This window comes from Balaenoptera musculus, chromosome 11 (genome assembly GCF_009873245.2).
Source record: "Balaenoptera musculus isolate JJ_BM4_2016_0621 chromosome 11, mBalMus1.pri.v3, whole genome shotgun sequence".
NCBI classification, from domain to species: Eukaryota; Metazoa; Chordata; class Mammalia; order Artiodactyla; family Balaenopteridae; genus Balaenoptera; species Balaenoptera musculus.
Window position 1 is genome coordinate 72267877 of NC_045795.1, and position 22349 is coordinate 72290225.

Consider the following 22349-nt stretch of genomic DNA (forward strand, 5'->3'; position numbering starts at 1 on the left):
CTACCAATGGCATTCTTCACAGAATTAGAACAAAAAATTTTACATTTTGTATGGAAACACAAAAGACTCCGAATAGCCAAAGCAATCTTGAGAAAGAAAAACGGAGTTGGAGGAATCAGGCTCCCCGGCTTCAAACTATACCACAAAGCTACAGTAATCAAGACAGTATGGTACTGGCACAAAACAGAAATACAGATCAATGGGACAGGATAGAAAGCCCAGAGATAAACCCACGCACCTATGGTCAACTAATCTATGACAAAGGAGGCGATGATATACAATGGAAAAAAGACAGTCTCTTCAATAAGTGGTGCTGGGAAAACTGGACAGCTACATATAAAAGAATGAAATTAGAACACTCCCTAACACCATACACAAAAGTAAACTCCAAATGGATCAAAGACTTAATAAGACCAGACACTATAAAACTCTTAGAGGAAAATATAGGAAAAATACTCTTTGACATAAAACACAGCAAGATCTTTTTTGACCCACCTTCTAGAGTAACAGAAATAAAAACAAAAATAAACAAATGGGACTTAAAAGCTTTTGCACAGCAAAGGAAACCATCAACAAGACCAAAAGACAACCCTCAGAATGGGAGAAAATATTTGCAAATGAAACAACAGACAAAGGATTAATCTCCAAAATATACAAACAGCTCATGGAGCTCAATATCAAAAAAACCAACAATCCAAATGAAAAATGGGTGGAAGACATAAATAGACATTTCACCAAGGAAGACATACAGATGGCCAAGAAGCACATGAAAAGATGCTCAACATCACTAATTATCAGAGAAATGCAAATCAAAACTACAATGAGGTTTTTTTTTTTATATCTGTACCTTTTTTTTTTAACATCTTTATTGGACTATAATTGCTATACAATGGTGTGTTAGTTTCTGCTTTATAACAAAGTGAATCAGTTATACATATACATATGTCCCCACATCTCTTCCCTCTTGCATCTCCCTCCCTCCCACGCTCCCTATCCCACCCCTCTAGGTGGTCACAAAGCACCGAGCTGATCTCCCTGGGCTATGCGGCTGCTTCCCACTAGCTATTTATTTTACATTTGGTAGTGTATATATATTCATGCCACTCTCTCACTTTGTCCCATCTTACCCTTACCCTTCCCCGTATCCTCAAGTCCATTCTCTGGTAGATCTGCATCTTTATTCCCGTCTTGCCCCTAGGTTCTTCATGACCTTTTTTTTGTTGTTTAGATTCCATATATATGTGTTAGCACATGGTATTTGTTTTTCTCTTTCTGACTTACTTCACTTTGTATGACAGACTCTAGGTCCATCCACCCCACTACAAATAACTCAATTTCATTTCTTTTTATGGCTGAGTAATATTTCATTGTATATATGTGCGACATCTTCTTTATCCATTCATCTGTTGATGGACACTTAGGTTGCTTCCATGTCCTGGCTATTGTAAATACAGCTGCAATGAACATTGTGGTACATGACTTTTTTTTTTTAATTAATTAATTAATTTATTTATTTATGGCTGTGTTGGGTCTTCGTTACTGTGCGAGGGCTTTCTCCAGTTGCGGAAAGTGGGGGCCACTCCTCATCACGGTGCGCAGGCCTCTCACTATTGCGGCCTCTCTTGTTGCGGAGCACAGGCTCCAGACACGCAGGCTCAGTAGTTGTGGCTCATGGGCCTAGTCGCTCTGCGGCATGTGGGATCTTCCCAGACCAAGGTTTGAACCCGTGTCCCCTGCATTGGCAGGCAGATTCTCAACGACTGCACCACCAGGGAAGCCCCCATGACTCTTGTTGAACTATGGTTTTCTCAGGGTATATGCCCAGTAGTGGGATTGCTGGGTCGTATGGTAGTTCTATTTTTAGTTTTTTAAGGAACCTCTATACTGTTCTCCATAGTGGTTGTATCAATTTATATTCCCACCAACAGTGCAAGAGGGTTCCCTTTTCTCCACACCCTCTCCAGCATTTATTGTTTGTAGATTTTTTGATGATGGCCATTCTGACTAGTGTGAGATGATATCTCATTGTAGTTTTGATTTGCATTTCTCTAATGATTAATGATGTTGAGCATTCTTTCATGTGTTTGTTGGCAATCTGTATATCTTCTTTGGAGAAATGTCTATTTAGGTCTTCTGCCCATTTTTAGATTGGGTTGTTTCTTTTTTTGATACTGAGCTGCATGAGCTGCTTGTAAATTTTGGAGATTAATCCTTTGTCAGTTGCTTCATCTGCAAATATTTTCTCCCATTCTGAGGGTTGTCTTTTCGTCTTGTTTATGGTTTCTTTTGCTGTGCAAAAGCTTTTAATTTTCATTAGGTCCCATTTGGTTATTTTTGTTTTTATTTCCACTTCTCTAGGAGGTGGGTCTAGAAGGATCTTTCTGTGATTTATGTCATAAAGTGTTCTGCCTATGTTTTCCTCTAACAGTTTGACAGTGTCTGGCCTTACATTAGGTCTTTAATCCATTTGGAGTTTATTTTTGTGTATTGTGTTAGGGAGTGTTCTAATTTCATTCTTTTACATGTAGCTGTCCAGTTTTCCCAGCACCACTTATTGAAGAGACTGTCTTTTCTCCACTGTATATTCTTGCCTCCTTTATCAAAGATAAGGTGACCATATGTGCGTGGGTTTATCTCTGGGCTTTCTATCCTGTTCCATTGATCTATATTTCTGTTTTTGTGCCAGTACCATACTGTCTTGATTACTGTAGCTTTGTAGTATAGTCTGAAGTCAGGGAGCCTGATTCCTCCAGCTCCATTTTTCGTTCTCAAGATTGCTTTGGCTATTCGGGGTCTTTTGTGTTTCCATACAAATTGTGAAATTGTTTGTTCTAGTTCTGTGAAAAATGCCAGTGGTAGTTTGACAGGGATTGTATTGAATCTGTAGATTGCTTTGGGTAGTAGAGTCATTTTCACAATGTTGATTCTTCCAATCCAAGAATATGGTATATCTCTCCATCTATTTTTATCATCTTTAATTTCTTTCATCAGTGTCTTATAGTTTTCTTCATATAGGTCGTTTGTCTCTTAGGTAGGTTTATTCCAAGATATTTTTGGTGACCTCGTAGAATGAGTTTGGGAGTGTTCCTCCCTCTGCTATGTTTTGGAAGAGTTTGAGACAGATAGGTCTTAGCTCTTCTTTAAATGTTTGATAGAATTCACCTGTGAAGCCATCTGGTCCTGGGCTTTTGTTTGTTGGAAGATTTTTTATCACAGTTTCAATTTCAGTGCTTGTGATTGGTCTGTTCATATTTTCTTCCTGGTTCAGTCTTGGAAGGTTGTGCATTTCTAAGAATTTGTCCATTTCTTCCAGGTTGTCCATTTTATTGGCATATAGTTGCTTGTAGTAATCTCTCATGATCCTTTGTATTTCTGCAGTGTCAGTTGTTACTTCTCCTTTTTCTTTCTCCTTCTCCTCTAATTCTATTGATTTCAGTCTTCTTCCTTTTTTTTAGATGAGTCTGACTAATGGTTTATCAATTTCGTTTATCTTCTCAAAGAACTAGCTTTTAGTTTTATTGATCTTTGCTATCATCTCCTTCATTTCTTTTTCATTAATTTCTGATCTGATCTTTATGATTTCTTTCCTTCTGCTAACTTTGGGGTTTTTTTGTTCTTCTTTCTCTAATTGCTTTAGGTGTAAAGTTAGGTTGTTTATTTGAGATATTTCTTGTTTCTTAAGGTAGGACTGTATTGCTGTAAACTTCCCTCTTAGAACTGCTTTTGTTGCAGCCCATAGTTTTTGGGTCGTCGTGTTTTCATTGTCATTTGTTTCTAGGTATTTTCTGATTTCCTCTTTGATTTCTTCAGTGATCTCTTGGTTATTAAGTAGTGTATTGTTTAGCCTCCATGTGTTTGTATTTTTTACAGATTTTTTTCCTGTAATTGATATCTAGTCTCATAGCATTGTGGTCGGAAAAGATACTTGATATGATTTCAATTTTCTTAAATTTACCAAGGCTTGATTTGTGACCCAAGATATGATCTATCCTGGAGAATGTTCCATGAGCACTTGAGAAGAATGTGTGTTCTGTTGTTTTTGGATGGAATGTCCTATAAATACCAATTAAGTCCATCTTGTTTAATGTATCATTTACAGCTTGTGTTTCCTTATTTATTTTCATTTTGGATGATCTGTCTTTTGGTGAAAGTGGGGTGTTAAAGTCCCCTACTATGATGTGTTACTGTCGATTTCCCCTTTTATGGCTGTTAGTATTTGTCTTATGCATTGAGGTGCTCCTATGTTGGGTGCATAAATATTTACAATTTTTATATCTTCTTCATGGATTGATCCCTTGATCATTATGTAGTGTCCTTCTTTGTTTCTTGTAATAGTCTTTGTTTTAAAGTCTGTTTTGTCTGATATATGAGAATTGCTACTCCAGCTTTCTTTTGATTTCCATTTGCATGGAATTTCTTTTTCCATCCCCTCACTTTCAGTCTGTATGTGTCCCTAGGTCTGAAGTGGGTCTCTTGTAGACAGCATATATATGGGTCTTGTTTTTGTATCCATTCAGCCAGTCTATGTCTTTTGGTTGGAGCATTTAATCCATTTACATTTAAGGTAGTTATCTATATGTATGTCCCTATTACCATTTTCTTAATTGTTTTGGGTTTGTTATTGTAGGTCTTTTCCTTCTCTTTTGTTTCCTGCCTAGAGAAGTTCCTTTAGCATTTGTTGTAAAGCTGGTTTGGTGGTGCTGGATTCTCTTAGAATTTGCTTGTCTGTAAAGGTTTTAATTTATCCATCAAATCTGAATGACATCCTTGCTGGGTAGAGTAATCTTGGGTGTAGGTTTTTCTCCTTCATCACTTTAAATATGTCCTGCCACTCCTTTCTGGCTTGCAGAGTTTCTGCTGAAAGATCAGCTGTTAACCTTATGGGGATTCCCTTGTGTGTTACTTGTTGTTTTTCCCTTGCTGCTTTTAATATTTTTTCTTTGTATTTAATTTTTGATAGCTTGATTAATATGTGTCTTGGCGTGTTTCTCCTTGGATTTATCCTGTATGGGACTCTCTGTGCTTCCTGGACTTGATTGACTATTTCCTTTCCCACGTTAGGGAAGGTTTCAACTATAATCCCTTCAAATATTTTCTCAGTCCCTTTCTTTTTCTCTTTTTCTTCTGGGACCCCTATAATTTGAATGTTGGTGCATTTAATGTTGTCCCAGAGGGTCTGAGACTCTCCTTAATTCTTTTCATTCTCTTTTCTTTATTCTGTTCTGCAGTAGTTATTTCCACTATTTTATCTTCCAGGTCACTTATCTGTTCTTCTGCCTCAGTTATTCTGCTATTGATCCCTTCTAGAGAATGTTTAATTTCATTTATTGTGTTGTTCATCACTGTTTGTTTGCTCTTTAGTTCTCCTAGGTCCTTGTTAAACGTTTCTTGTATTTTCTCCATTCTATTTCCAAGATTTTGGATCATCTTTACTATCATTATTCTGTATTCTTTTTCAGGTAGACTGCCTATTTCCTCTTCATTTGTTAGGTCTGGTGGGTTTTTGCCTTGCTCCTTCATCTGTTGTGTGTTTCTCTCTCTTCTCATTTTGCTTAACTTACTATGTTTGAGGTCTCCTTTTCTCAGGCTGCAGGTTCGTAGTTCCCGTTGTTTTTGGTGTCTGTCCCCAGTGGCTAAGGTTGGTACAGTGGGTTGTGTAGGCTTCCTGGTGGAGGGGACTAGTGCCTGTGTTCTGGTGGATGAGGCTGGATCTTGCCTTTCTGGTGGGCAGGTCCACGTCTGGTGGTGTGTTTTGGGGTGTCTGTGGCATTATTATGATTTTAGGCAGCCTCTCTGCTAATGGATGAGGTTGTGTTCATGTCTTCCTAGTTGTTTGGCATAGTGTGTCCAGCACTGTAGCTTGCTGGTCGTTGAGTGAAGCTGGGTCTTGGCGTTGAGATGGAGATCTCTGGGAGATTTTCGCCATTTGATATTACATGGAGCTGGGAGGTCTCTTGTGTACCAGTGTCCTGAACTTGGCTGTCCCACCTCAGAGGCGCAGCCCTGACGCCTGGCTGGAGCACCAACAGCCTGTCATCCACATGGCTCAGAATAAAAGGGAGGAAAAAAAGAAAGAAAGAAAGAAGAAGATAAAATAAAATATAGTTATTAAAATAAAAAATAATTATTAAGAAAAAAAATTTTTAAGTAAAAAAAAAAAAAAGAAACGGACAGACAGAACCCTAGGTCAAATGGTCAAAGCAAAGCTATACAGACAAAATCACACACAGAAGCATACACATACACACAAAAAGAGTAAAAGGGTAAAATATATATATATCGTTGCTCCCAAAGTCCACCTCCTCAATTTGGGATGATTCGTGGTCTATTCAGGTATTCCACAGATGCAGGGTACATCAAGTTGATTGTGGAGATTTAATCCGCTGCTTCTGAGGCTGCTGGGAGAGCTTTCCCTTTCTCTTCTTTGTTCGCAAAGCTCCTGGGTTTCAGCTTTGGATTTGGCCCCGCCTCTGCGTGTAAGTCGCCTGAGGGCGTCTGTTCTTCGCTCAGACAGGATGGGGTTAAAAGGAGCAGCTGATTTGGGAGCTCTGCCTCACTCAGGGCGGGGGGGGGGGGATGCGGGGAGAGCCTGCGGCGGCAGAGGCCGTCATGACATTGCACCAGCCTGAGGAGCGCTGTGTGTTCTCCTGGGGAAGTTGTCCCTGGATCACGGGACCCTGGCCGTGGCGGGCTGCACAGGCTCCCAGGAGGGGAGGTGTGGATAGTGACCTGTTCTGGCACACAGGCTTCTTGGTGGCTGCAGCAGCAGCTTTAGCGTCCCATGCCCGTCTCTGGGGTCTGCACTGATAGCCGCAGCTCATGCCCGTCTCTGGAGCTCCTTTAAGTGCCGCTCTGAATCCCCTCTCCTCGCGCACCAGGAAACACAGGGGCAAGAAAAAGCCTTTTGCCTCTTCGGCGGCTCCAGACCTTTTCCCGGACTCCCTCCTGGCTAGCTGTGGTGCACTAGCCCCCTTCAGGCTGTGTTCACGCTGCCAACCCCAGTCCTCTCCCTGGGATCCGACCGAAGCCTGAGCCTCAGCTCCCAGCCCCCACCCACCCCGGTGGGTGAGCAGACAAGCCTCTCGGGCTGGTGAGTGCTGGCCGGCACCGATCCTCTGTGCGGGAACCTCTCTGCTTTGCCCTCTGCACCCCTGTTGCTGCGCTCTCCTCCGTGGCTCTGAAGCTTCCCCCCTCCGCCACCCGCAGTCTCCGCCTGTGAAGGGGCTTCCTAGTGTGTGGAAACCTTTTCTCCTTCACAGCTCCCTCCCACTGGTGCAGGTCCCGTCCCTATTCTTTGTCTCTGTTTTTTTTTTTCTTTTGCCCTACCCAGGTATGTGGGGGAGTTTCTTGCCTTTTGGGAGGTCTGAGGTCTTCTGTCAGCATTCAGTAGGTGTCCTACAGGAGTTGTTCCACATGTAGATGTATTTCTGATGTATTTGTGGGGAGGAAGGTGATCTCCGCGTCTTACTCTTCCGCCATCTTGAAGCTCCTTACAATGAGGTATTAACTCACGCCAGTCAGAATGGCAATTATCAAAAAATCTAGAAACAATAAATGCTGGAAAGGGTGTGGTGAAAAGGGAAATGTTGGTGGGAATGTAAATTGATACAACCACTATGGAAAACAGTATGGAAGTTCTTTAAAAAACTAAAAATAGAACTACTATATGACTCAGCAATCCCACTACTGGGCATATACCCTGAGAAAACCATAATTCAAAAAGAGACATGTACCACAATGTTCGCTGCAGCACTATTTACAATAGCCAGGACATGGAAGCAACCTAAGTGTCCATCGACAGATGAATGGAGAGAGAAGATGTGGCATATATATACTATGGAATATTACTCAGCCATAAAAAAAAACGAAATTGAGTTATTTGTAGTGGGGTGGATGGACCTAGAGTCTGTCATACAGAGGGAAGTAAGTCAGAAAGAGAAAAACAAATACCATATGCTAACACATATACATGGAATCTAAAAAAAAAAGGTATTGATGAACCTAGTTGCAGGGCAGGAATAAAGAGATAGACATAGAAAATGGACTTGAGGACATGGGGTGGGAGGGCGAAGCTGGGGCTAAGTGAGAGTAGCATTGACATAAATATACTACCGAATGTAAAATAGTTGGCTGGTGGAAAATAGGGGAGATCGGCTCGGTGCTTTGCGATGACCTAGAGGAGTGGGATAGGGAGCATGGGAGGGAGGCTCAAGAGGAAGGGGATATGGGGACATATCTATGCATATGGCTGATTTGCTTTGTTGTGCAACAGAAGCTAACACAGTATTGTGAAGCAATTATACTCCAATAAAGATCTATTAAAAACAAAATTCCTAAAGCTTTCTCACATGGAAAGAGCAGTCTAGCTCTCAGTGATCAATACTTTGAAGGAGTTTGCCTTATACTTTGGTATGCTAGTTGGCACTAGCTACCTTGCACTGTAATGATCCCAACATAAATATGCCTAACTTCCTTGAGCTTTTTATATATAAATGTCACCCTTTAATATAGCAATAATTTCCTGGAGTGTGTTTTCTCCTACTGATATAAATAAAAAGAGCTGAGAAGAATGTAAGAGCTAGCATTTTCACTCCCTGTTTTTGCTTTCTGTGTTAACAATCAAAAACAGATAAATAAACAAAAGTGGATAATTTCAAAGTACTGTGTAAGAGACTACATACGGTGAAGGAGAGAAAGGCTGGTCTGAATCAAGAGGGAGGTAGTGGCCAAGGAAGAAGTGCTCATTCATGGGAATCTGGAAAGCTATGAAACAATTTTCGATCTTTGCTCAGCCAAGTGTTCCCAGGAACTGGTCCCAGCAGAGGGCTCAGTTCTGCCTAGGACTCCTTACATCCCACCTTACTCCTGGAACGCTCTATCCACAGACCTCACCTGATAATACTCTTCCCCAGGTCCCTGATACTCTAGTGACATTGACCTTTGTCAATTCCTAGAACACACTGAAAGCATTCACATTTCAGGGCTTTCGTGTTTGCTATCCCCTTTGCTACAGTGGTGTTCTCATGTTTATTTAAATGACAAGCTTCTTATTCTTTAGATCTCTCTATTATCATCTCCACGGGACTTTCCTGCAATGTTCCTAGAAACAACTTCCCTGTCACTCTCTATCTCACTATTTTATTTCTTCATAGTATCTATCACCATCTAAAGGGTTAACATACTTTTTTTTTAAATATGTTTACTATCTGCCTCCTCCCACCAGAATATAAGCTTCTGAAAGACTAAAGTCCTTTCTGTTGTGTTCTCTGTGGTCTTTCTAGTAAAAAGCACAGTGTCTGGATAACAGTAGATATTTAATATCTGTTAAATAGATGTAAGAGAATATGTAGACAGGGTTAAAGCTGCACAAAGGGGATTAGGAGAAAGCTTTCCAGAGGAGGTGATTCATAAATTAAGCCTTGAATAAATTGTATAAGTATTCAGACAGACTTTTCAGTGAAGGAAACTGCAGGGAGCAATTGTGAAATTTATTTTTCACTAAATGTAAAAATATGGAACTGCAAGTAGTTCAACATGGCATTCTGAGATTATGAAAGGTTTTGGAGCAAGAACAATATGTAACTCCTAAGGAACCCCTTTTTCTATTCTCTAAGTCCACTGAAACATTGATTAGAGTCTTAGAAATTAAAGGGGTAAAGGGTATCTAACAATACATATACTGCCATTAGTTAATATACCTTATAATTTTGGATTTAAATATGATTAGAAGATTGACAGACTAATAATAATGTAAATTTAAAGAAGTTACATGATTAACAGACCTGTTTAGTTATAAGGAAAGTAAAATCAGCAAAAACTTAAATTATTTTAACTAGCAACAATATGATCATCAACAATGTAACAGAGAGTAAAACTTAGTCAGTTGCAAAAATATGTATAAAGGAGGCACACCAAAGAGGGAAAGAGAATGCAGAAAGAGAAGCAGAAATCCACCAGAGAGAAATTCCCTGTTTTATAGTTCAGTGTTAGGTTCAAAGCTTACAGATGAGCTCAATGTCTTTTTCTTCTTATTTATCCCCAGAGCCCAGCAGAGTCAGGTACCTAGGAAATTCTCAGTAACTGCTGAATTGACTGAACCATCCTTATCAGTGCCTTTGGTAGCTGGTACCTAAATTAGTTTTAATTTCCACTAAATTGGAGGGGAAAGGGTAGGATGTTAGACTGTATTTTCTTTTGTAGAGAAAAAATTTTAAGTACAAGTAGTTTAAGTACAAGTAGTTTCAACAAGTAGTTTCAAGATAATAAGTATTTGCTCCAGTGCAGTGCTATTTGTAGAGGCCCAGTTACTTGCTTTTACTTTCAGGGACCAGTAAGGTTATAATATATCACAAGGAGGAATAGCGTGGTGTTCAAAGTATGTGAACTCTAGGACCAGACTGTCAGGGCCTAAACTCAAGCTGTGAGACCTTCGGCAAGTTACTTAACTTCTCTGCACCTCAGTTTACTCATCTATAAATAGAAATAACAATAGTACCCATCGTATAGGGTTGTTGTGAGAAGTATAGGTAAAACAATAAAAACAATGCTTAGAATAAACACTGTAAGCACTATATAACATTTACTATCATTACAATTACTTTTTCAATTGTTTTCCTACTTGAATTTGAAGATGATATTTTGACCATGAACAACCTAAATAGTTAAACTTTTTATGAGAATACAAACACTAATTATTTCACTCAAATTCCAAACAAGGATTATTTACTAATATGCTACTTACACTAACTGATTAATTGTCTTCTGCTGCTCCTTGGATCTTCTGTAACTCAGCAGCTTACTTTGTGCTGGTGCGTCAACACCTATGTCTTCTGGGGGACGAACAATGGGAGGTAACTTCAAGTTCAGAGCCTCTTTTTCTGCTGCAATGGCAGCTTTGTTTGTATCTGACATCTTGGTCCCCTAAAGATTAAAATATACTCTGAGAAAAAAAAAAAATATATATATACTCTGAGGAGAAAAAGTCCGTAAAGCCATTATTGTAAAAGCTAGCCTCGATATATTCATTACATATCAATACCAAAAATTCTAGGCCTCTTTATATCTTTTTCCCAAGGATGGCAGTTGAGATAAATGGGCAGGGATTCCTGTTAGAGCTCTACCATTCATTGCTATGAAGAAATGAAGCCAGTCACTTCCCGGTGAGTGAGGGCTCCAGTTTCCTCATGGCTGAAATTAAGGAACTGGATTAGATGCTCTCTAAATACCTGTACAGTTCTAAAATTTTGAGTTCAAATTTTCCCTAAGAAGCAAATCACAACAACAACAACAAAATCCAGTTGTTGAGGTATAATCCCTCTCCCCAAAAAGCTGATACTTTAACATCATTAATATTTTTAAACATCACTATTGTATCTTAGTTTTGCTACCTTCCTAGAAAGCCATACTACGATCAAACAAAAATAGGCATACTAAGTGCATAAGAAATCTAAAATGTCATATAAATGCTGAATAATTAACCGTGATATCAACTGCATATGCTGCAGATGCCCACACAATTTGGAGATTCCTGCCTTGAAAAAGACAGTTTCTGCTGGCGCCCAGTTCAAAATCTCCTGCCCTGGGAGAGGGGTGAAGAGAAACGCTGAGGACACGAAAGTACCTCTCCGATTGTTTTCACTACTTCCCGGCTGCTCAGATAAGAGGGGAACGTTCAGTGAACTTCTCCAATGGTGAAAGGAAGAGAGAAAACAAGGGTTGAAACCTCCGGAACGCTCTACGTCCTACGGGGTCCTGCCGAGCTGGGCAGTCGCCAGCCGCGTAGAAACAAAGTTGTCGCCATAGAAACTGTCGCGGTCGCAACTGGAGAGACTGGGTAAATGTTGCCTGGAGAGGCAGTTGCTGAGCTGCCACAGATTAGGATTACCTGTCACAACAATAATTCATTACTCGAGTAAATGGAGGGTCGGTGAATGAGACTTTTTTACCTGTCTTCCCTTAGAAAGGGCACGGAATCAGGATCTTCAAATTATGGAAAACTGCAAGACTGGAGATTTGGATCCGTTGGAAAATAGATTTATATAAACACTCTCAAGGAGGATCAAGTCTTCAAGTGTCCCCCTAGCGACTTCCCTGTAAATATTATAATTAATCAAGATTTTAATTTATCTTGTTTCTCTATTCAGTATTTGTTTAGACAGCACTTCTTTCAGAAAATTTTTGGCAGAGATTATAAGCTGTATAAATTTTTTGAGTATGCATGAGGAGAGAAATGTGAAACTTTGCTATTTGAGGCTGCACAATGGATACTCCATCTAAATGATAATAGCCTACACAAATACCATGTGCATAAATAAAATTGGTAGATAAATAAATCCTGGTGGTGTATTAATGGCATTTTCATTCAATAAATATTTGAGCATCGTCTATGTGCCAGTCAGCATGTAAAGAATTTTTTTTTAATGAGAGTACAGCCTACACTATTGTGTCTGGCAAACAGTTGTTCCTCTAAAAATGTCATTTGAGTCAGTGAATGAACAAATTGAAATTCCTCCTAGCTTGTAAAAACAAACTATCTTTCTGTGGAAAACAAAACACTTGTATGTGATTTTTTTGTCACAGTGTCTTTTAAAAAATTTTTATTGAAATATAGTTGATTTACAATGTTGTGTTAGTTTCAGGTGTACAGCAAAGTGAGATATATATATATATATTCTTTTTTAAGATACTTTTCCATTATGGGTTATTACAAGATATTGAGTATAGTTTCCCATGCTATACAGTAGGTCCTTATTTGTTATCAATTTTATATATAGTAGTGTGTATATTTTAATCACAAACTCCTAATTTATCCCTCCCCCCACCTTTCCCCTTTGGTAACCATAAGTTTGTTTTCTATGTCTGTGAGTCAATTTCTGTTTTGTTAATAAATTCATTTGTATCATTTTTTCAGATTCCACATATAAGCAATATCATATGATATTTGTCTTTCTGTGATGGTTTTTTGACATGTCAATTTGGTTAGGCTAAACTACAGAACTGAACGGAGGACAGTATTATATCATGCACTCACCTTCTCCCAGTTACTCAATCAAACACTAATCTAGGGCTGCTGTGAAGACATTTTCCAGATGTAATTCAAGACCCCTGTAAATTGATGTTAATCTAGGGAGGTTATCTGTGTGGGCCTCACTCAATCAGTGGAAGTCCTTTTAAAAAGTTTTAGACATGCCCTGAGTTAGACTCCAAACAGCAGCTAGGTGTACAGGTGCTCTCCCCTCTCTGGCTCTTTCCTTCCTGACAGCCTGCCGCTACAGATTGTGGACTTGCTTCACGAGCCCCCACAGTTACATAAGCCAGTTCCCTGTAAGAAACCCTATATATAAACATACAAACAATGGATACATATAGGGTATATATATAATCTACTGGTTCTGCTTCCCTCATTAGATCCTAACTAATACAATGTACATCTTTTTTCAAATAGCTTTTTATAGGTATAATTTACATACTATAGAATTCACCATTTTAAAGTATACAATTCAATGCGTTTTTTAGTAAATTTATACAGTTGTGCAACCATTACCAAGATCCAGTTCTAAAAAATTTCCATCACTGCAAAAAGTTCCCTTGACCTCATATACAGTCAATCCTCACTCCCACCTCCAGTCCTAGGCAACCACTGATTTGCTTTTGGTCTCTATAGGTTTACAACTTATGAAAATTTCATATAAATGGAATCATGTGGTCTTTTGTGTCTGGCTTCTTTCACTTAATAATGTGTTTGAGGTTCAGCTATATGTAGTATGTGACAGAAGTTCATTCCTTTTTACTGATGGATAGTCTTCCATTATATGGATATATCATATTTGGTTTATTCATTCACAAGTTGATGGACATTTGGATTGCTTTCAGTTCGGGGCTATTATGAATAATCCTTCCACGAACATTTGTGTGCAAATCTTTGGATGAACATACATTTTCATTTCTCATTGGTAGGAATTGCTGGGATAAATGATAAGTGTATGTTTGACCTTTTAAGAAACTGTCAAACTGTTTTCCCAAGTGGCTGAAAGATTTTACATTTCTACCAGAAAAATATAAGCGTTCCAGTTTCTCCACATCCTTGCCAACACTTGGTATTGTCTATCCTTTTTATTTGAGGTATTTGAATGGGCATATAGTGGTATCTCATTGTGGTTTTAATTTGCATTTCCCTAAATGCAAATATGTTGAATATCTTTTCATGGGCTCATTATCCATTAACATATCTTCTTTTTTGATGAAATGTCTATCTAGATCTTTTATCCATTTTTAAATTGGAATATTTCCCTTTTTATCATTAACTGGTAAGAGTTCTTTACATTCTGGATACAAATCCTATATCAGATAATTTGCAAATATATTCTCTTGGCCTGTAGCTTGCCTTTTCATTTTCTTAATGGTATCTTTTTTTTTAACATCTTTATTGGAGTATAATTGCTTTACATTGTTGTGTTAGTTTCTGCTTTATAACAAAGTGAATCAGCTATACATATATATATATCCCCATATCCCCTTCCTCTTGCATCTCCCTCCCACCCTCCCTATCCTACCCCTCTGGTGGTCACAAAGCACTGAGTTGATCTCCCTGTGCTATGCGGCTGCTTCCCACTAGCTATATACTTTACATTTGGTAATGTATACATGTCAATGCCACTCTCTCACTTCGTCCCAACTTACCCTTCCCCCTTCCCGTGTCCTCAAGTCCATCCTCGACATCTGCGTCATTATTCCTGTCCTGCCCCTAGGATCTTCAGAACCATTTTATTTTATTTTTAGATTCCATATATATGTGTTAGCATATGGTATTTGTTTTTCTCTTTCTGACTTACTTCACTCTGTATGACAGACTCTAGGTCCATCCACCTCACTACAAATAACTCAATTTCATTTCTTTTTATGGCTGAGTAATATTTCATTGTATATATGTGTGACATCTTCTTTATCCATTCATCTGTCGATGGACACTTAGGTTGCTTCCATGTCCTGGCTATTGTAAATAGAGCTGCAATGAACATTGTGGTACATGACTCTTTTTGAATTCTGGTTTTCTCAGGGTATATGCCCAGTAGTGGGATTGCTGAGTCATATGGTGGATCTATTTTTAGTTTTTTAAGGAACCTCTGTACTGTTCTCCATAGTGGCTGTATCAATTTACATTCCTGCCAACAGTGCAAGAGGCTTCCCTTTTCTCCACACCCTCTCCAGCATTTATTGTTTGTAGATTTTTTCATAATTGCCATTCTGACCAGCGTGAGTTAATACCTCATTGTACTTTTGATTTGCATTTCTCTAATGATTAGTGATGTTGAGCATCCTTTCATGTGTTTGTTGGCAATCTGTATATCTTCTTTGGAGAAATGTCTATTTAGGTCTTCTGCCCATTTTTGGATTGGGTTGTTTGTTTTTTTGATATTGAGCTGCATGAGCTGCTTGTATATTTTGGAGATTAATCCTTTGTCAGTTGCTTCATTTGCAAATATTTTCTTCCATTCTGAGGGTTGTCTTTTCGTCTTGTTTATGGTTTCCTTTGCTGTGCAAAAGCTTTTAAGTTTCATTAGGTCCCATTTGTTTATTTTTGGTTTTATTTCCATTTCTCTAGGAGGTGGGTCAAAAAGGATCTTTCTGTGATTTACATCATAGAGTGTTCTGCCTATGTTTTCCTCGAAGAGTTTTATAGTGTTTGGTCGTACATTTAAGTCTTTAATCCATCTGGAGTTTATTTTTGTGTATGGCATTACGTAGTGTTCTAATTTCATTCTTTTACATGTAGCTGTCCAGGCTTCCCAGCACCACTTACTGAAGAGGCTGTCTTTTCTCCACTGTATATTCTTGCCTCCCTTATCAAATATAAGGTGACCATATGTGTGTGGGTTTATCTCTGGGCTTTCTATCCTTTCCACTGATCTATATTTCTGTTTTTGTGCCAGTACCATACTGTCTTGATTACTGTAGCTTTGTAGTATAGTCTGAAGACAGGGAGCCTGATTCCTCCAGCTCCGTTTTTCTTTCTCAAGATCGCTTTGGTTATTCAGGGTCTTTTGTGTTTCCATACATACTGTGAAATTTTTTGTTCTAGTTCTGTGAAAAATGCCAGTGGTAGTTTGATAGGGATTGCATTGAATCTGTAGATTGCTTGGGTAGTATAGTCATTTTCACAATGTTGATTCTTCCAATCCAAGAACATAGTATATCTCTCCATCTGTTGGTATCATCTTTAATTTATTTCATCAGTGTCTTATAGTTTTCTGCATACAGGTCTTTTGTCTCTTTCGGTAGGTTTATACCTAGGTATTTTATTCTTTTTGTTGCAATGGTAAAAGGGAGGGTTTCCTTAATTTCTCTTTCAGATTTTTCATCATTAGTGTATAGGAATGCAAGAGATTTCTGTGCATTAATTTTGTATCCTGTTACTTTACCAACTTCATTGATTAGCTCTCATAATTTTCTGGTAGCATCTTTAGGATTCTGTATGTATAGTATCATGTCATCTGCAGACAGTGACAGTTTTACCTCTTCTTTTCCAACTTGGATTCCTTTTATTTCTTTTTTGTCTCCGATTTCTGTGGCTAAAACTTCCAAAACTATGTTGAATAATAGTGGTGAGAGTGGGCAACCTTGTCTTGTTCCTGATCTTAGTGGAAATGGTTTCAATTTTTCACCATTGAGAATGATGTTGGCTGTGGGTTTGTCATATATGGTCTTTATTATGTTGATGTAAGTTCCCTCTATGCCTACTTTCTGGAGGGTTTTTATAATAAATGGGTGTTTGTTGAATTTTTTTGAAAGCTTTTTCTGCATCTATTGAGATTATCATATGGTTTTTATCCTTCAGTTTGTTAATATGGTGTATCACATTGATTAATTTGCGTATATTGAAGAATCTTTGCATTCCTGAGATAAACCCCATTTTATCATGGTGTATGATCCTTTTAATGTGCTGCTGGATTCTGTTTGCTAGTACTGTGTTGAGATTTTTGCATCTATGTTCATCAGTGATATTGACCTGTAGTTTTCTTTTTTTGTGACATCTTTGTCTGCTTTTGGTAACAGGGTGATGGTGGTCTCGTAGAATGAGTTTGGGAGTGTTCCTCCCTCTGCTATATTTTGGAAGAGTTTGAGAAGGATAGGTCTTAGCTCTTCTCTAAATGTTTGATAGAATTCACCTGTGATGCCATCTGGTCCTGGGCTTTCGTTTGTTGGAAGATTTTTAGTCACAGTTTCAATTTCAGTGCTTCTGATTGGTCTGTTTATATTTTCTGTTTCTTCCTGGTTCAGTCTCGGAAGGTTGCGTTTTTCTAAGAATTTGTCCATTTCTTCCAGGTTGTCCCTTTTATTGGCATATAGTTGCTTGTAGTAATCTCTCATGATCCTTTGTATTTCTGCAGTGTCAGTTGTTACTTCTTCTTTTTCATTTCTAATTTTATTGATTTGCATCCTCTCCCTTCTTTTCTTGATGAGTCTGGCTAATGGTTTATCAATTTTGTTTATCTTCTCAAAGAACCAACTTTTAGTTGTATTGATCTTTGCTATTGTTTCCTTCATTTCTTTTTCATTTATTTCTGATCTGATGTGTATGATTTCTTTCCTTCTGCTAACTTTGGTGGGTTTTTGTTCTTCTTTCTCTAATTGCTTTAGGTGTAAGGTTAGGTTGTTTATTTGAGATTTTGGTTTCTTGAGGTAGGATTCTATTGCTATAAACTTCCCTCTTAGAACTGCTTTTGCTGCAGCCCAAAGGTTTTGGGTCATCGTGTTTTCAATGTCATTTGTTCCTAGGTATTTTTTTATTTCCTCTTTGATTTCTTCAGTGATCTCTTTCTTATTTAGTAGTGTATTGTTTAGCTTCCATGTGTTTGTATTTTTTTACAGTCTTTTTCCTGTAATTGATATCTAGTCTCATAGCATTGTGGTTGGAAAAGATACTTGATACGATTTCAATTTTCTTAAATTTATCAAGGCTTGATTTGTGACCCAAGATATGATCTATCCTGGAGAATGCTCCATGAGCACTTGAGAAAAAAGTGTATTCTGTTGTTTTTGTATGGAATGTCCTATAAATATGAATTAAGTCCATCCTGTTGAATGTATCATTTAAAGCTTGTGTTTCCTTATTTATTTTCATTTTGGTTGACCTGTCCATTGGTGAAAGTGGGGTGTTAAAATCCCCTACTATGATTGTGTTACTGTCAACTTCCCCTTTTATGGTTGTTAGCATTTGCCTTATGTATTGAGGTGCTCCTACGTTGGGTGCATAAATATTTACAATTGTTATACCTTCCTCTTGGATCGATCCCTTGATCATTATATAGTGTCCTCCTTTGTCTCTTGTAATAGTCTTTATTTTAAAGTCTATTTTGTCTGATATGAGAATTGCTACTCCAGCTTTCTTTTGATTTCCATTTGCATGGAATATCTTTTTCCAACCCCTCACTTTCAGTCTGTATGTGTCCCTAGGTCTGAAGTGGGTCTCTTGTAGACAGCATATATACGGGCCTTTTTTTGGTATCCATTCAGCCAGTCTATGTCTTTTGGTTGGAGCATTTAATCCATTTACATTTAAGGTAATTATCAATATGTATGTTCCTATTACCATTTTCCTAATTGTTTTGGGTTTGTTATTGTAGGTCTTTTCCTTCTCTTGTGTTTCCTGCCTAGAGAAGTTCCTTTAGCATTTGTTGTAAAGCTGGTTTGGTGGTGCTGGATTCTCTTAGAATTTGCTTGTCTGTAACGGTTTTAATTTCTCCGTCGAATCCAAATGAGATCCTTGCTGGGTAGAGTAATCTTGGTTGTAGGTTTTTCCCTTTCATCACTTTAAATATGTCCTGCCACTCCCTTCTGGCTTGCAGAGTTTCTGCTAAAAGATCAGCTGTTAACCTTAGGGGGATTCCCTTGTATATTATTTGTTGCTTTTCCCTTGCTGCTCTTAATATTTTTTCTTTGTATAATTTTTGATAGTTTGATTAATATATGTCTTGGCATGTTTCTCCTTGGATTTATCCCCTATGGGACTGTCTGCATTTCCTGGATTTGATGATTTCCTTTCCCATATTAGGGAAGCTTTCAACTATAATCTCTTCATATATTTTCTCAGTCCCTTTCTTTTTCTCTTCTTCTTCTGGGACCCCTATCATTCGAATGCTGTTGAATTTAATGTTGTCCCAGAGGTCTCTGAGACTGTCCTCAATTCTTTTCATTCTTTTTTCTTTATTCTGCTCTGCAGTAGTCATTTCCACTATTTTATCTTCCAGGTCACTTATCCATTCTTTTGCCTCAGTTATTCTGCTATTGATTCCTTCTAGAGAATTCTAAATTTCATTTATTTTGTTGTTCATCATTGTTTGTTTGCTCTTTAGTTCTTCTAGGTCCTTGTTAAACATTTCCATTCTATTTCCAAGATTTTGGATCATCTTTACTATCATTAGTCTGAATTCTTTTTCAGGTAGACTGCCTATTTCCTCTTCATTCGTTCGGTCTGGTGGGTTTTTACCGTGCTCCTTCATGTGCTATGTATTTCTCTCTCTTCTCATTTTGCTTAACTTATTGTGTTTGGGGGTCTCCTTTTCTCAGGCTGCAGGTTCGTAGTTCCCGTTGTTTTTGGTGTCTGCTCCCAGTGGCTAAGATTGGTTCAGTGGGTTGCATAGGCCTTCTGGTGGAGGGGACTGGTGCCTGTGTTCTGGTGGATGTGGCTGGATCTTGTCTTTCTGGTGGGCAGGACCATGTCCGGTGGTGTGTTTTGGGCTGTCTGTGACCTTTTTATGCTTTTAGGCAGCCTCTCTGGTAATGGTTGGGGTTGTGTTCCTGTGTTGCTAGTTGTTTGGCATGGGGTGTCCAGCACTGGAGCTTGCTGGTCATTGAGTGTAGCTGGGTCTTAGCATTGAGACGGAGATCTCTGGGAGAGCTCTTGCTGACTGATATTACATGGGGACAGGAGGTCTCTGGTGGTCCAATGTCTTGAACTTGGCTCTCCCACCTCAGAGGCTCAGGCCTGACACCCGGCCGGAGCACCAAGACGCTGTCAGCCACACAGCTGGGCTCCGAGGGCTTCGCACTCTCTGGATCTGGCGGGCCTCAGTCAGGACCCTCAGCTCCTGCTCCAGGAGTGGCCACTGCAGGTAGAGGGCTCGTGTTGGGGCCAGACTCGATGTCCCGACTGCTGCCTGAGGCAGATTCACAGCCCTCGCCTCACGTGGCCGGAGCTGGGGCCCGGGCTAGACCCATTTTCTTAATGGTATCTTTTGAAGAGCAAAAGTTTTTAATTTTTATAAAGTCAAACAGGATATTTTTTCTCTTATGGATTATGATTTTGAAGTTACTATCTATGAAAGATAGATAAGATCATGAAGTTTTTCTGTGTTTTCTTCTACTTATAGGTTTTACATTTAGGTCTATAATACATTTAGAGTCAGTTTCTGTATGTCGTGAGAGGTACAGATTCAAGTTTATTTTTTTGCATATAGATATACAGTTGTTCCAGTACCATTTATTGAAAAGTCTGTCCTTTCCTCACTGAATTGTCTTGACATCTTTGTTGAAAACTCAATTGACCATAATGTAAGGGTTTATTTCTGGACAATCAATTCTGTTCCTTTGATCTACATGTCTATCTTTATTCCAGTACCACAGTGTCTTGATTACTGTAGCTTTAGTAAAAATGGTTCTACAGTTGACTCTTAAACAAGACAGTTTTGAACTGTCCACTTGTACACAGATTTTTTTCACTAAATGTATGCTACAGTACTACATGATCCCTCGTTGGTTGAATATGCAGATGCTAAACAGCAGATCTGGAGGGCCGACTATAAAGTTATACACGGATTTTCAACTGCACTGGGGCAAGGAGGCGGGTTGGTGCCCTTAACCCCACACATTGTTCAAGGGGTTAGTCCTCCAACTTTGTTCTTCTTTTATAAAAAGAGTAATTTGGACTATTCTAGGTCCTTTGCATTTCCATATAAAGTTTAGGATCAGCTTGTCAATTTCTGCAAAAGAGCCATCTGGAATTTTATTAAATATTTTGCTTTGAAAGAAAGGAAAAAAATGTTAATTATCGCTACATATTTAATTTGCAGCTTAAAAGCATTCCCTTGAAGGGCTCTACTTCTGAATCTAAGGGTTAGAAATAGTATTTATAAGCAGATAAGTATATTTCACGAAGCCTTGATTATTTTTTAAGGTTTTTTAAAATATAAATTCATTTATTTTATTTTTGGCTATGTTGGGTCTTTGTTGCTGTGCGCAGGCTTTCTGTAGTTGCAGTGTGTGGAGGCTACTCTTTGTTGCAGTGTGTGGGCTTCTCACTGCGGTGGCTTCTCTTTGTTTCAGAGCACAGGTTCTAGGCGCACGGGTTTCAGTGGTTGTGGCTCACAGGCTCTAGAGCACAGGCTCAGTAGTTGTGGTTCATGGGCTTAGTTGCTCCGCGGCCTGTGGGATCTTCCTGGACCAGGGCTCGAACCCATGTCCCCTGCATTGGCAGGCAGATTCTTAACCACTGCACCACCAGGGAAGCCCAGGCTTGATTATATAAAAGCACTTATGGATAATGACACCAAAATATGATTCTCCAATACTATACAAAAAGTTTTTTTCTATTTCTTAATAGAAATGATGAAGATGCTAAGAGAACTTATGAGACTAAATTACTATGCTTTAAACTATGTATTGTTATTTCAAAATTAAGAATGGGAGTGCAGGAAAAAGAAATGAGTCCATATGCTTAAGAGTTCTTTATGGAGCTAAACTGTGTTATGTTTTACATAAGTTCTTTGACTGAATTTTTTTTCTTCGAACTAAGTTTTTGATTGCTGTTATAGTAACATTAATTATACTTATATTAAGTGATATTGCTGTATCTCAATTTTAAAAATGAAAAAAATGATATAGCTGTATCATATATATACTGTGCTATATAGTATATTAATACATAATATAATCATAAATTATGATAAATATTTTTAAATATAAGAAACAAATAGCACTGTTGGTGGGAACGTAAATTGATGCAGTCACTATGGAAAACAGTATAGAAACAGAAGTTCCTCAAAAAATTAGAAGTAGAACTACCATATGATTCAGCATTCCACTTCTGGTTATATATACACACAAAGGAAACAAAATCAATATCCCAAAAATGTCTCTGCACCCCCATGTTCAGTGCAGCATTATTTACAATAGCCAAGACATGGAAACAACCTAAATGTTAAGTGTCCATCAATGGATAAATGGGTAAAGAAAATGTAAGATATATAGATATAGATATGATATAGATATATAGATACAGATATATAATGGAATATTATTCAACAATAAAAAAGGAGATCCTGCCATTGTGACAACATGGATGGACCTCAAGG

At 38.4% G+C, this 22349-nt stretch overlaps 1 protein-coding gene across 1 annotated transcript in view; it reads right to left on the bottom strand.

Annotated features, from left to right (window-relative positions):
• DNAH12 (dynein axonemal heavy chain 12) overlaps window positions 1-22349 on the bottom strand; it is a 235027-nt gene that overhangs the window by 209932 nt on the left and 2746 nt on the right. The window contains exons 2-3 of the mRNA XM_036869723.1: window positions 11621-11884; window positions 10742-10920 (exon numbers count right to left, since the gene is read on the bottom strand). Of these exons, the coding sequence (XP_036725618.1) occupies window positions 10742-10911 (170 nt within the window). The 5' untranslated portion in view covers window positions 10912-10920; window positions 11621-11884. The remainder of the gene's footprint in view (window positions 1-10741; window positions 10921-11620; window positions 11885-22349) is intronic.